Source organism: Bidens hawaiensis, unplaced genomic scaffold (assembly GCF_021521415.1).
Source record: "Bidens hawaiensis isolate Kalapana, Puna unplaced genomic scaffold, B.hawaiensis_p1.1 tig00074948_1, whole genome shotgun sequence".
NCBI classification, from domain to species: domain Eukaryota; kingdom Viridiplantae; phylum Streptophyta; class Magnoliopsida; order Asterales; family Asteraceae; genus Bidens; species Bidens hawaiensis.
Genome location: NW_027503005.1, coordinates 20,180 through 36,787, shown reverse-complemented (window position 1 = coordinate 36,787; position 16,608 = coordinate 20,180). Strand labels below are relative to the sequence as shown.

At 34.2% G+C, this 16,608-nt stretch overlaps 1 protein-coding gene across 1 annotated transcript; it reads left to right on the top strand.

The window, feature by feature from the left end:
- The first annotated feature begins 9,520 nt into the window (after window positions 1-9,520).
- On the top strand, window positions 9,521-16,065 carry LOC143606472 (polyadenylate-binding protein-interacting protein 7-like). The gene is made up of 6 exons (XM_077082236.1): window positions 9,521-9,602; window positions 11,379-12,116; window positions 13,399-13,846; window positions 13,940-14,010; window positions 14,100-14,224; window positions 15,531-16,065. Exons 2-6 carry the CDS (start codon window positions 11,472-11,474, stop codon window positions 15,832-15,834), a joined length of 1,593 nt encoding a protein of 530 aa, XP_076938351.1. The 5' UTR covers window positions 9,521-9,602; window positions 11,379-11,471; the 3' UTR covers window positions 15,835-16,065.
- Window positions 16,066-16,608: the final 543 nt, after the last annotated feature.

The following is a 16,608-nucleotide window of genomic DNA, read 5'->3' as shown; positions in this document are numbered from 1 at the left end:
CACCGAAATCAACCGAAGTTAACTTCAAAACCACCAAAAATGACCAAATATACAACCAGAATTATTCAAATATGAAGAATATGTATTTAATTAAGAAACTAAATTGATAAATACAAAGCATATGTAGCTAATTTGGATCGATCGTACAAACCTGCAGTTGCTTTTAGATGTAACGATATTAACATCTTTTATTGGAATTGAGAAGAAGGTCATCGCTTATGGAATGAATGAGAAGACGGTCATCGTTCGTTCATCAATTGGCCGGATAAACATATTAGGGTTCAAAGGAATTGAAGAAGACGGTCATCAATGATGAATCAATTGGCCGGAAAACAGATTAGGGTTGAGAGGATGAGAGGAAGGTCATCGTTGATGAATCAAAGCCGGAGAAATAGATTAGGGTTGAGGAATCGTGTGGCAGGAGAAACATATTAGGGTTGATAGGATGAAAAGAAACAACGGGAGGCTTAAACTGGGTATCGGGTTATACAAATAAAAAACGGGTTGCATGTTTGTTGTTTTTGTTGATTAAATTAATTATGAATATATGGAAAATAATTATATGGAAATGTGATGATATGGAGTCCTATGTGGACATCCTAGATTAATGACATGTGGAGAGAATTGAGTTGCTTTACTATATTAGTTACATTAGATGATTAAAATGGACACACACACACACACACACACATATATATATATATATAGGCTAAATATAGAATGAAAAACAATTGATTTGCCTATATATATATATATATAGGGAGAGGATCAAGAGAGAACTCCTTCTTAAAGAGAGAACTGGAGAACTAATAAAGAAATATTTTTAATTTAATTAAAAAAAATATTTTTAAATTTCCTTTTTTGCCATTATTCTTATATTTTGTTACCATTTACTCAAAAAAAATAAAAATAAAAAAAAAACTCTTTGTAGTGCATATATGCAATACATCGACTTTTTTTTATTGCATATGTGCACTAGTGAGTATTTTGATATGTGCAATAATGTTAAATAGCATATATGCAATATTTTGTATTGTATTACTGCAATAGTGTTATATTATATACAAAAATACAAAAAAAAAAACATTATAGTGCATATGTGCATTAGTGTTGTATTACGTATATGCGATAGTTTGTTTTGAGTACAATTATTAGTGTTTGTATTTGCATATATTCAATAGTGTGTACAAGATTGTAAAAGTCGTTAGGCAGTCTTAGGCGGTCGACTGGAGAGTCGTGACTACTCGGGAATAGTCGGGGATTACTCGGAAAATACCTACGGAGTACTCGGCCGAGGCGGGGAGTACTCGATCTAGGCGGGGAGTAATCGGGGAGTACTCGGCCGCCTCTCGGGAGTTTTACAACATTGAGTGTGTATTGTATAATGCAATTGTGTTGTATTATATGCAATAAAACACTATTGTATATATGTAATACACATTAGTGCACATATGCACTACATCGCCGGTTTTTTTTATGAACAATATCATCTTATTAGAAGGAGGAAAGAAAAAAAATCATAAAATATTTTTTTTAAAAAAAGTTAACAATAGTTTTTATTAGTTCTCTAGTTCTCTCTTTAAGAGGAGTTCTCTCTAGATCTCACCCCATATATATATATATATATATATATATATATATATATATATATATATATATATAATACTCATTTTAGTTTTAAAGTTAGACTGAAACAGAGAAATGCAGTCATTAAGTTGAACATCAGCTCATGACCCACATGAATCATATTGCAATCCTTATTTAAAACATATGTAATGATCAAAATTTAGAAGTAAGCCCTTTAAATGTTTGCTTTGTATAATTATTTATCGATGTGTCATTATGCATGCAGAACATATTAAGAAACATACAAAATCGAAGCTGATGTGGAAACATAATAGTTAATCATTCATAGTACGATATGCAATTGTACATAGTTATCAATAAGTCCATCATTATTATAAGCGATTTCACAATACTTAGGGTTATATACTTTTAGTTATATGATCCTTAAGCATATCAAGAATGCATTCAGTACGAAAAATTAGTTTCCTTAGTTTCATATCAAATTTAATGCAGAACCTCTCAAACTGTTACTGTTTGAGTAAAAATGGTAACTGACTTTATCATAATAAGTCTTACAATATATATAATTTTTATGGAGTTAATAAACTTATGAGTCAGTAACGAGTCACACACAAGAGTCTGTCCGTACGCGTTGGTGATAAATGTCAATCCCGTAAACGAATACATGTACGTGCTATGTGATTGCTTTCTTTTCGTGTTCATACTTTGATTATGATATATATATATATATATATATATATATATATAAATTTAAAAAAACACCTTAAAGCGCCCCGAGCCACGCGGAGGATGTGGCTAAATCCCTCGCACCGCGCGGGGGATTGTTATGTCAAAAATTTTGATTAAAAACGGTTTCCAAAGCCTAAATCACTTATAATCAAGTGCAGCCATCTCCAAATGATTTCACACACTTCCTTGGATGATTTTGGTGTTCCTTGATAGATTAGAGGTGCTAGGGTTTATAGCTTTTACCCGTAAACCAATATACGTAAGCAATTCTCGTTCGATTTTAGTTTCTTGCTTATCTTGTGTTTTGATTGTTGATAGAAACCCTAGAGGTTACTTATTTTAAAATATGATTAATAAATCATGAGCATGATGATATGTGATTGATTAGAACCCTAGGTAGGTCGTTAACATGATTCTTGATTGAGTTTTATTGAAATCAGAATGCTGACAGCTTTGTACTCGCTTATTGTTTTGACTGTAACCTGATGATAAAAGATGGTTTTTAATAAATTCTTGATTCTAGGATATAGTTCGTCAAGTCTAGTTTCCATAAAGTTATGAATTGTAATTTTTTGATACAGAGGATAAGTTTTATGATTTTACAAGGGTACATGTCTAATATGATTCGGGAAGACGTTTTCTGGTCTAACTTTCCAACATCATAACTTGAGATTGACAAAGCCAAATGGATTGGTTACACTTCTGGAAATTAGTATTATGAGCTTAGGAGACAACTCAATTAGCCTTTCATAATTTGGATAAATGGGTTGAGAGAACCATGAAAATATTTTTTGTTGCACAATCTGCTGAACTGTTTGTACCTATATGCAATTATTGAACTATTGTGAGAGTTTTATATATGATAAAAATATAATAAATTTTTTTTGAGAAACCTAATTAATATACTATATTGTGATAAATTTTGTAGAATTTATCTTTGATTTTTTCATAGAGAATAAAATCGGTTTGTACGTGCTAGAATCTGTCTCGTTAACTGAATGATCATAAGTTAGGTTGTATGATGAATATTTGGTTCCTTTGCCATGAAATGATGTGTGGATACATGTTAAGACTTTTTGTTACATGTGACATCACTTAAATATCACCAACGAGTCTTCGGGTCAAGTTTGTGTTTATGTGTGAGTCCATATGTGAGTTTTAGAGTCATGTGTTATTGAACACACTCTTATAGCTTAAACACTTGTACTAGGTAATAGTTAACGAGTCATGTGCATACATTTGTTTTAAGAAAAGTCCATTAAATGCATCACCATGTGAGTTCATGCTTTTTTCCTAGTTGTTTTCAGAATTGAAAACAACAAAACTATTTTCGTATATTTGTTTTCTGGATTGGAAACAACAAAACATTTCCTTACTTGTTTTCAGGATTGAAAACATAAAACATTTGCCTATACTTGTTTTCTGGTTTGAAAACATGGACATACTTACATACTGGTTTTTTGGAGGAAAACGCAGGGACTTAATTTGGATTTATGTATTTCTTATATATCACAAGTGTATAATAGATGCCCTCATATCACTTAAAGTCCTTACATACCTTGAACCGTTAGGATGGGATCGCGGGGAAATTTAAGTAGTACTACTAGGTTTGACAAACTCCACCTGCTATAACTCGACTGGAGGTCGAACGGGTGTAAATTGTCCTAACATACATCGCCAGTGTTTTATGATAGACCTGGTAAGAAGGCATACAGACAGTCAGCTTCGGTTCAAATGTCTAGTAGCTTGTAAATGGGTTAGCTACCCTGGTATATTTGAAAAGTGCTAAATCCACATACACTACTTATGCTATGTATTATATCTATACTATATATACTACTTTTACTACAACTTATGAACTCACCAACCTTGTGTTGACCCTTGAGTATTTATACTTGCCCAGGTTACTAGATGTGCTAAGGAGTGGATTGCATTGCATACATCTGGAGTCACACTTGTCGCATAAACTTTTTATTTCACATTATTTACATTTGATGGGTTGTGCATGTTTGAACACATGGTTCATTGTTATTTAAACCATTTACCTTTACGCATCCGCAAAACTTTAAATTGTTTGGATTGGATTTTGTGTTCTCATGTTTAAATGAGACTTAAATAAATGTTTTGAATATTTTTAATTTGGTTGTTTGGTATAACGAATGAGCTAGATCCTGGTATGTCACACGCTTCATGGTAAAACTCCGTTAGTCGAAACTTGGAGGTGTGACATATTATCCTTTAAAAGGAGAGCAATATTATATATTACATGTGTAAGGACTCATTTAAGGTAAAACTTATGGAACAAAACTAATGTCCCATTGAGTCTATCTCGGTATGTTATGATATCTATCACATAAAGGATATCTTTGAGATCTACCATGTCAAACTATGTGTGAGCAATGTTTTGACTATGTAAGATAAAATTGTCAAAAGAATGTCATCTATATAACTATAAGTTTGTTTTTTAGTTGCTGTCACTAATCTTAAGGTGGGTACATTGATCCATTTGATTATTGATGACAATAATTGTGTAAATATGTCATCACATTTTGATGTTTGTATTAACCCATAAATGGATTTTATTGACTTACAAACTAAGTGTTATTTGACCTTCAGTTTAGAACTTTAAAATTGTTTTATGAACATGTAAATATGTAAGTCAGTTGTTAGGAAAAGTTGTTTTAATATTCATCTAATACAGCTCTTAACTATTATAAACTACTTGAATAGTGACGATCCTCAAAAAATATTTTGTAATATAGGTAAGAAGATTCTTTGATGATTTAATCCTTCTTGAATAGAGAAACAAGCTAATGATATAAATTGTTATAGTTTTTCTTTAGTAAGAAATCTGAGTATGCCCACATTTAAGCAACAATGAAAATTTTGTAAGTGTAAGGCCCTAAACTCGGGCACCTTACTTTACGTTGGATTTGCATATAAACTCGGTTTAATATAAGAGATTTACAATTACAACTGGCAGCAAAAACTAAAACTTTTACACTTAACTTCAATTTATTCTAATATACTTCAATATGGAGAGACTTGTATGCACCCCAAGCTTGCCACGCCATCTACAATACTTGCATGCATACTAAAAGTCAACTACACGTTTAGTGAATTCTAACTTTTTTTTCTACACAATTGGCCAATTTCAAAAAAACTATCACCTGAATCTTTTACATCGGAAGATACATTTAGCATAACCTATCCTACTTATACATTCATTCTCATTCTTACCTTTATTTTCTTCTTGCATCCTAGAAGCATGCACATCTTTCATACACGTTATCTACTTTACTAGTATCCATAGCTAGACCATGCAATCACACAACATGCACACACACATACTCATTAACTACCATGCCTAGTATCTCTAAATGGAGCACCTATTCATTGTATCTATTACTGGATCACATTCTCATAGTATCCATAACTGGACCATATTCTCTTCTATCCATAACCGGGCCACATTCTCTTAGTATCCATAATTGGGCCATATTCTCCTAGTATCCACACTAGACCACATTCTCTTAGTATCCATAACTGGACCACATTATCATACTATCCATAGTTGAACCTCATACAAGTTTAATATACTATCGTTAAATACCTTGTATCTATAACTAGACCGCATAACGTAATAACACATGCCCTAAACACAGTATAGGATTTTAGTCCTTTATTGTGTTCATGCCTATGCTTTTCTATCTATGACAATAAAAAACCATGTAATCTTGCATTTATATTAAACATTACCATTCCAAAATTTTTCTTATTAATTAATCACAGACCGAAACCCGAGTCTTTACTTCTTATTCTTCCTCATGATTATGCATACAACCCAAACTTTTAAAGGTAAAAGGGGTTAGAACTCACTTGACTCACTTATCTTTCTGAAATTTAACTGATGATCTGTCCTCGTACCCGAGCCTTGAACAACTGTTAAATAATTAACTAATTAAATTTATCTATACTAAACAAAGTTAGTTAATTGCACAAACTAGCTAATGAGGCAGATATAGTTCCATGAATATAATGGATCCAAACCGTATAACCCATATTACACTAGCCCAAGCGATAGCAGGCCATGCAAGCAGGCCGTGGGAGCAATTCTTGCTTGCACATGGGAGCAGCCCTTGCTTGCACATGGCTATATAGACTCGTCTTTTAGCAAACCGAACCTTTCAGTGTTTGCTAGATCCAATATATAAACCCGTTCATCAGCAATTTTGCAACTTTATTAACTTAGTTTACTCAATTTACCATCATGATGAGTTTTGGGTCAAACCACTTTCATTTACCCATTCTTTTTATGAACCGATCCTTACTCGCTTAACATGAACTATTCCAAATAACTCGTTTATTGTCAAGTTTGTGACTTTCATCTATATCATAACCTGATCTAACATCCTACCAATTTTCAAGACAACCCGACATCAAATGAACCACATTTTTAACGAAACATACCTTAATGAGTCTAGATATGAAATCCGGATTTTGTAGATGATGTTTTTTTATGTTGAGCCTTCCACGCTTTCTTTTAATTTATCACCAATCTACGCGTTGGTAAAGTCAGTTCTTGATTCCGAGCTAAACCGAAACTTGGTGTTTTAAGAGCTTATGTGTGCGTTTTGAAGTATTGGCGAAAGATGGGATGATGTGTTGGGGTTTTAGGGAGGGTTTAAGAGTATTTATACCTTTTTTTTATAGACTCTAGCCCATAATCTAAGCCAAGCCCACCTTAAACTCCCCTTTTAAACTGATATCCACAACTTTATTATTTGAACTTAAATAATAATAATAATAATAACAACAACAACAACAACAATAACTAATCTGATTATAATTTTATAGGGTTCAGATGCTACAAGCCTACCCATCTTATAAGAGGTTTCATCATGGACACCTTCTTAGTTCTAAATAATCCATGTATTCACTTATCTTTTGCACACACAAGATCTTGCCCTTTTTCCATGAACTCTAGACCATAGTCTAACCCAAACCCACCTTAAATTCCCCTTTTAAGCTGATATCCATAACTTTATTATTTGAGCTTATAAATAATAATAATAAATCCGATTATTATTTTATAGAGTTAGGATGCTACAAGCCTTCCCATCTTATAAGAGGTTTTGTCCTGGAAACCTTCTTACTCCTAAATACTCCTTGTATTCACTTATCCTTTGCACACACACAAGATCTTACCTGAACCATTCCTTAGTTTCTTGGGTTACCTTTCCAATCCTAACCTTACGATCAACGAGTGGTATTCATGAGTCTTAGTTGCTTAAGGTAGCTTGTCCAAATTTAGTATTTCCCGCCATGCCCCTCACGAGACATCCTACCATACTCTAGTCTAACGCCACCGATTGGTTAATAAAATTGATTAAATAACCATAATTTCTGTTTTAGTTTAGGCTAATAAGTAATAACCGAACCGAACAAACTGAACCAAAGCAAGCCAAACCGTACACACCTCTAGTTTGTATAGTATTATCGAGAGAGGTAGATTAGTCTGTCATTAAAAAAAGACTTAACTACACAATTGATGCCTAACGTTTCATGAAAGTAACAACATTGGGTATTAACATTTAAAAGTTACTTGTTTAGGCATTCAACTTTTAATTTTGTAACAAAGTTGGGTACTAAGTCTAACATCTGTTAAAAACTTAACAGAATGGGAGTCACGTGAAAAAAAAAAAAAAACTTAGAGAAATCTTGTCATTACACTTTTAACCCATAATAGCGTATCAACTGCTTCTTCTTCACTCCATGCTTATAATACAAAGAAGACACAAAGTCACGATTAGGCGATTAGGGAAAACGAAGAACAATGGGCGCGTGGGCAATCAGGACAGAGTTTCAAAACTTTAAATTCGACATGGCTTACTATACGTAATTTTGGTAATAATATGCTCTTTAGACCCTTTGCTCTCGATAATGAGATCAAATTGAAAACCGTATATATATATTTTTATATTTTGGTTCAGGCCTTTATCCAGATCTTTTTTCTATCAAAATTCATCATGGTAGAGAATTTTTCATAAGCAACTACCACAAAGCTTATGAAAGGGACAAGACTAATTACGTGGATTTTTTGGACATAGAAAGGTTATGTATTTTTTTACTACAATGATATAATAAAAAAAATTTGATTATCTAATGCAAAGAATCGCGAATGTAGTATACTAACTTTTTTAATATGCCATTGAAGTAAAAAATATACATACCCTTTCTACGTCCAACAATTCTACATAATTGACCTAGCCCCTTTTATAAACTTTGTGGTAATTGCTGATGGAAAATTCTCCACCATGGTGAATTTTGATAGAAAAAAGCTCTGGATAAAGGCCTGAACCAAAATATAAAAATATATATATATACGGTTTTCAATTTCATCTCATTATCGAAAATAGAGGGTCTAAAGAGCATATCAATACCAAAATTACGTACCGTAAGCCATGTTGAAATTAAAGTTTTGAAACTCTGTCCTGATTGCCCACGCGCCCATTGTTCTTTGTTTGCCCTAATCGTGACTTTGTGTCTTTTCTGTATTATAAGCATGGAGTGAAGAAGAAGCAGTTGATATGCTATTAAGAGTTAAAGGTGTAATGACAAGATTTCCATTAGTTTTTTTTCACATGACTCCTATTTTGTTAAGTTTTAACATATGTTAGACTTAGTACCTAACTTTGTTACAAAATTGAAAGTTTAATACCTGAACAAGTGACTTTTAAATGTTAATACCCAATCTTGTTACTTTTATGAAACGTTAGGCACCAATGGTGTATTTAAGTCTTAAAAAATAAAATAAAATAAAATAAAATAAAATAAAGTAAAACTAAACTCGGTGGGCATGAGTGAACATGAGTGCATGTGGTACGTGTGCAAGCAATGAAGCAAGCCTACCGGTACTACATGGATAGATGATAGATCCCCTTCTCTCTTTGTTATTAATATTAATTAATGTTAATACCCTCTTCAGACCCTACCATAGCATAACATTGCTATTGGTGGGATATAAGTACGATGATGATGATTAATTAATGTTAATAATTTAAAATTTAATAACATTATTATTTGTGGTGGGTGGATGGTCGTATAACATAACCCTTTCTTTGTTCCTCCTTCCAACACTCTCACACCAACAGATTCACACACTGTATCATATCATCATTCACTCTCTCTACTTTCTAATAGATTTCATTTCACTTTTCATTAATCAATCTCATCGCCAATGGATCCATTTCGTATGCTTTCTTCAATCATCGAGCTTCGTAAAGGTAACAATTCAGCACCTACGCCTTCAGATCTTATCAAATCTCGTCGCTTGCTTCGTTTCCCCCCTAATTTTTGAGATCTGGATGCATCGGTAATTGTGGAGTTATTGTTTGCTTGTGATTCATTTTGTTAATTTAGATGATATAATAATAATTTCTAGATTTTGTATGTGAATAATAAACCTGGTGTGCTAATTTAGGTGTTATTATTATTATGTACTATATATATGATAATGATAGCTTAGTTTTAAGGACTCGTAACACAAATTTAAAGTGTATGTGTGACCATTTACTAGTTTATGAATTTGATTTCCTTCTTTCTTGTACACCACAAACATATGAATTAAAGATAAGAAGATCACTAGCCCGATTTGCGCTTAGATTCTGAATCAACCTAGTTAAAGTAAACATGGGAATGCGATAGGCAGGAAGGGACCGGTGAGGAACTATTGTGGTTAAACTTGTATTTGTTTGAAATCTAGGAGCGGATGAGCAGTTCAAACCAGCTTATTTTTTCTTAACCTCACCACTCTGTGGGAGTCTTATGCCTTTGAGCGATAGTATACAGCTAGTCAGCTTAAGCTCAAATCGGTAAATTTGATACAGTGTTTTTCTAAGCGCGTTTAAACACTTTTGAAACATATATGGCCGGCTATAAGGTATAAATGCAAATCAAGTATTTCAATGTATGCAATAGCCACAAGTAAGAATACTTTGGTTTGTGTTATTTCTTACATAAGTTTAAGAAGAGTTGAAATAAACTTTAAAAAAAAATGGTATGAAATTTAAGGATTTTGAACTTAAGCTTACTTGAGACGTATGATTGCTTAAAGACTACTCCATAGTGTTGGAATTTGGATTTAGGACACAAGCTTGGTTTGAGCCTTACCTAGATTTCATAAATTACAATTTGACTCCTTTTTTGTCTGTGGCGTTCCCATATTTAAGAAATGACAAATCCTACATGATGAATTTACTTTACAAAGACCTAAAGCAAATTGTGGTTACTTTTAAGTGGATTGATTCAAGATTTAAATGAAAATAGGGCAAGTGATTTAGTTATCTTTAAGTGGTCTACTTGCTAATTTTTTTCTTATCTTCAAGATTTAAGTGCAAAAGTAAGCATAGCAGTGTAGGGGTGTAAGCGAGCCAAGTCGGCTTGTGAGCTACTCAAGATTGGCTTGTTAAAAGCTCAAATCAAGATGAGTTTAATGAGCTTCAGCTCGAGTTTAAAATAAGCTTGTTTAATAAACAAGCCTGAGCTTCACTTACCAAGCTGGAGCTGGCTTGCGACCCTATTTATATAATTTTTATTGTATGTATTAGATGCATATTTATATAATAATATTTATTATATATAAAATTATGATAAAGTTTACTAAATAATATATATAATGTTATATATCAAAATTATAGTGATTTCTTTTTATAAAATAATTAAAAATGTATATAAATTGTTCAATAAATAATAAACTAGCCAAGCGCGAGTTCTCGTGTGTGAAAGCGAGTCGAGCTCGAGCTCTTGTAAGTCAAACGAGCCGAGCTTGAGCGTAGTCAGGCTCAACTCGGCTCGGCCCGTTTACAACCCTGCTAAAATTGGAATGTATTTGTATACAACTACTCCAATGCTGTTATTTCTTGTTACAGTAAGAATTGTTCTTTCTTCGTTAATTTTATTTTCTTTCTGTTTTACATCATAACTATGTTATTTACTTTTACCACTTTTACTTCTATCTCTTGATATCTTTCAGTTCACTTCTATTTATATCTGTTTTGCAGGATATGGTTAACACCAACTGCAATTAGCACGTTTAATTTTAGAGTTCTGTCATACGCCCTTAGATTCGTTTTAATTTTTTATTGTGAACAAGAATGAGCCTACTCAATAAAGGAGGATCTGTTATTGAGAAAACGCTTAGCTCACCAACAGGAAAGGCCAAAACCTTAAATCCCGATGCTGCAGAATTCGTCCCGTTTGCTCTAAGGTCACCATCTGGAAACACAAGTGCTTCAAGATCAGGGAAATCAATACTCAACAGATCCGAGTCATCCGTGTCCAATAATTCTGATGACGAGGCACACCAATTCTGGAAGCACCAGTTACCTGATGACATCATTCCTGATTTCAATGTTTTGGGAGAAGAATCTCAAGGAATCAATAATGTTCCCTTTTCCAGTTTGTCAATAGCAGATGCTAATGGAGCTTCAAGGTTATCGGTTCCTCATATTAACGGTAGCGGTCTTACTGAGAAGATGAGATATCAGTCTGCTGCTAGTTTTCAACAAGTGGATTCTAAGCCGTGGGATATTGCTGATGAGCCTTTGTACAATGGTGATGCTGGACAAGGGTATTTAGATGAGTTGCTTAACGAGCAGCAGATGGAGGGCACCGAAGTAAATTCACTTGAGTTTTTGGCTTCTCAGTTTCCTGGTTTTGCTGCTGAAAGTCTTGCTGAGTTTTACTATGCTAATGGGTGTGACTTGAATTTGACAGTTGAGATGCTTATGCAGCTTGAGGTATATCTTTCTTGTACATCTTGTGAGTCAGGCCCAGTTGATTTGGATTACATAATTCTGTCAAGATGTTATTTTTCTGAAGGGACCTTTTTGTTTTTTTAATCAGAATTAGGGGTGTTAACAAGACCAGGATTGACTAGGCTTTAGTTCAGCTTGTTTTAACTTATTTGAACTTGAGTTTGGCTTGTTCAAAGCTCTACTTCTAAACCCCGAGCTGGGCTCGTGAGTAGTTTTTCAAGCTCGAGCTTGGCTTGGGTTTGGCTCGTTTATTATTCTTAATTAGTTAATTGAATTATTTACCAGGTTGTTGTTGTAACTATTTTATATGGCTCGCTTTTATTTCTTAATTAATTAGTTTATATTCTAGGTTGTTGTACGTATTTTATAGACATGTACAATTATTCTCTTTTATATATATTTTAATTATAATTTTTATGTATAACAATATATATTTTTGTACAGGATAATAGTTATTATATAAATATATTTAGTACTATATAAAAGTTATGTAAATAATAAGCCCATTTAGGTTCGAGAGCTAGCTTGAGCTCGATAAGTGAAGCTCGACTCGTTTTTTAAACACTTATTTTTAGCCTTAAGCTTGTTTAAGCCCGACTCGAGCTTGTTTAAGCTCATCTTGATGCAAGCTTTTAGCAAGTCGATCTCAAGTATCTCACTAGCAGATTGGTTCATTCACACCCCTACTCAGAATGCCAATCTGTTTTGCCTTTGACACTTATTTTCGTTGGCTGTAGTTAATTATTTTGTCTCTTGATTAATACTTTCAGACCATGTGATTAATTTCATAACATTACACTTCTAAAGAGAGCATATGTCAGTAGCTCCTGTTTTCTTGCATTTCTTATATGGAACTTTACTCCCGTCCATAATTAATTTTTTTTAAATTTGAAAATCGTGGCTAAGAGCATTCTCATCCAACCCCTCATATTATGTGAGGGGTGTTTTTATAATTTAGAGAGTGATTCAGGGTGTTGTGAGTGAAGAGTTTTTAAATTTTAGAAAAAGTAGTGATTTTTCTGTATATTTGAAAAGTTACTGTTCATCCTCTATAATTTTTTAATATATTTTGAAAGTGGTTGTGGGTGAAGGAAAGATAAAAGGTAATGATAAAAGGTATATAAAGTATTATTTAATTGAAATGGAGAGAGAAAATAGAGTTTTAGTGTAATTTTTAGTTTGGAGATAGGGAGTGGGATGAGAATGCTCTAATATGTTTTGGATATTAAACTCATTTAACTCTTGTTTTTTTATATAATTGCAGCTTCAGGTAGATAATGGACTGAAACTGAACCCGAATCTAAACTCCAAAACCTTATCTGCTCCAAATCTCAGTTCTCTAGATTTTCCCGCTCTTTCTCCTACTGACAACCAGAATAACATACCAACATTTTCGGTTCATGATCATCATCAGCAGAATAATAATAATAACTCTTATCGTTCTTTGGAAGAAGAATTACTCATGTTCAAATCTTCCTCATTTTCTCCATCTTTGGGTGCTACAGATTTTGCATCTGCAGTTAAAAAAATGGCAGCACATGACTCGAGCATATGGAAGTATGATAATAACCGTTCACCAAACTCCACCACTGGATCTAGTAGAAGTTCTCATAACCTAGCCAGCGGTTATGGTTATGGGGATCGGCTGGTTCACCGAAGTTCAAACCGTTTCGGCTCTGCTCCTGTCTGGCTTGAAACTGGTGATGCAGTCGGTAATGTCTTTGATGAAACATACATGTAATTAAATAATAGTTTTTTAATTTAATGGACTGTGTCTATGCACTTTAACTTTGTTGAGATCGCAGCAAATATGTACTCGGAAATGCGTGGTGAAGCTCGTGATCATGCTCGCATACGCAACACGTATTTTGAACAGGTATATCGTTTTAAGGCGGAATATAGACTTTTATTTATGTTTTCTTATGCATATTTTTTTTGATGATTTGCGTTTTTGCAATGATATAGGCACGTCAGGCGTACCTTGTTGGCCAAAAGGCTTTAGCTAAGGAACTGAGTGCAAAAGGACAGTTACATAACATGCAAATGAAGGCCGCTCATGAAAAGGCTCAAGAATCTATCTACTATCAGAGGTTAGTATTTATTTCTGCTTGTAAAGGTATCATTCTGAATTATTTCTAGAAATTTATATGCTTTTAAGTTTTAACAAAAATTGATGCACGCGCCATGCCAATTGTTGTAATGGGCTTTCATGTCACATGTCAGATAGGTCAAACATTTTGAAAGTTGCATGAAGTCTGTTTTTAATGCATGCGACCTTTTGAATTGTTTTTAAAAGGGTTACTAAGTAAAATAACCAACAAAGGTGTTTCCATAATCAAAATTAGATCATTGTTGTAATAAGTTTTTTTTGAATTCATAATCAATGTTTTAGTAATTTTGAGTTTTTAGAATAGGCAAATAGTTGTTTTGCATGTCAACATGACCTGCCTTTGGTAACAAATGTTTGGTCAAGCCCGAGATCGTCTAGCCTTAAGCCTGGCTCGTTTAACTTACAAGAGCTCAAGCTCTCTTTCTAAAGTTCGACCTTGGCTTGTGAGTAGTTTTTTAAGGCCGACCTTGTTTGAGCTTGACTCGTTGATTAGATATTGGTTAATTTACATACATTAATAATTTTTGTGTGTGTGTGTGTGACAGGAATTGAAATGTTTCTGATTGTGATTGATAGAATTTAGAGATGAAAATAGGAACAAAGAGATAGAATGATTGTATTACTAAAACGCAAAGAAGAGGTTACACGATAATCCGATAATCCAGGGGTATGCCCTCTCTCCATACATCGGAGTCCTAACAACGAACAAACTCAATCCTACCTACTAACACGCCTTATTCCTATTACTTATACTACCTCTATATTACACTTTAGTCGCTTGTATTAATTTTCCACTGGCCCCCTTAACTTTCCCCCATAGCTCATTCCTATTGGTGTGTGTGTGTGTGTGTGTATTTAGAACTGTATTTTTTATTTGTAGTGTAACATATACATTGGTTATTTTTTTATATAATAATAATTTTATAAATATATTTAATATATTAAATTAAAAGTGTATAAATAATAGGTTCGTGAGCTAACTCAAGCATGATAAGCAAGGCTCGGGCTCATTTATAAAACAAGCTTATGTTTAGGCTTGAGGCTGGGCTTAGCTGGTTTAAGCTTCGATCGATTCTAGCTTTTAGCTAACCGACCTCGAGTAGCTCTGGGTGGCTTGGCTTGTTTACACGCCTAGTTTCAAGCGCAACCTGTATTTGACCTCTTACATGTCATTTTGGGCATTCAGGGTCCGGTTCTATTGGGTTGATGTTTTTTTTTGGTCAAGCAGGTAGTAACGGTTATTGACATTTTATATGCGTGACCGTTCCATCTGTTTGTTTCAACAGGAATTCCACGAGTTTGGATTGGCAAGGCAATGGAAGAGGACAAGAAAGGATAATCGATCTTCACGGGCTGCATGTGAACGTAGCCATTCACGTCCTAAAACGAGACCTCATGACACTTAGAAACATAGCCAGGTCAACCGATCAGCGGCTGCAAGTCTACATTTGTGTTGGAACGGGCCACCACACCAAAGGGATCCGCACTCCTGCTCGGCTTCCAGTTGCGGTCCAAAGATACCTCTTGGAGGAAGAAGGCCTCGACTACTCTGAGCCCCAGCCCGGCCTGCTACGCGTTGTGCTTCATTAATAAAAAAAACAGGGTGGTATACGCGTTTTTTGAAACCATAACTCGTTAAAAAAAAAGAGTATTTTCATGAAAAAAGAACCAAAAAAAGTGAATTCTTGTATGTGTACATGGAAGTAAGGTTAGAGGGTAGTTTGAAAATGGAAGTAAATGGGAAAAGTGAATTGTATCTGTATGTGTATTATAAAGGTTTTTGATCAGTCAAACATTGGTGGCTGTTTTATGGTGGTATTGTCGTATGGCTAACTTTACTCTATGGCTCTTGATAAAGGACAGCGACGAACTCGGTTAAGAACACTTGCATCAACTTGCTATATAAAGGGTGTATTATAGGTGGAGGTAGAGGTGGACAACAAAACCGGTTCCTGGAACCGGTTCGGTGGAACCGAACCGGAACCGAACCGGTTCCTACCCGTTTTTCGTAGGAACCGGTTCGGTTCCGTTTCAACCCGACGATCCGGGACCGGTTTGACATTTTTGGAGGTGGACCGGGTAGGAACCGGAACCGAACCGGAACCGGTTCTGGAACCTGTTCGACCGGAACCGGTTCGGAACCGGTTCTAGCCGTTGGAGTAGTTCTAGCCGTTGGGAAACGGTTTTATGGCCGTTTTTTGACCGTTGGGGTCAAAAATGGCCGTTTTTTGGCTCCCCAAACACCCCACTACTAGTATAAATAGGTATTTGGTGTAATAGGTTCATCACAACACTCAAAACGCAAACCCGAACGCAAAAAAATACAAAAAAACGCTATTATAACGTTCTGAGTTCTCTAATCTC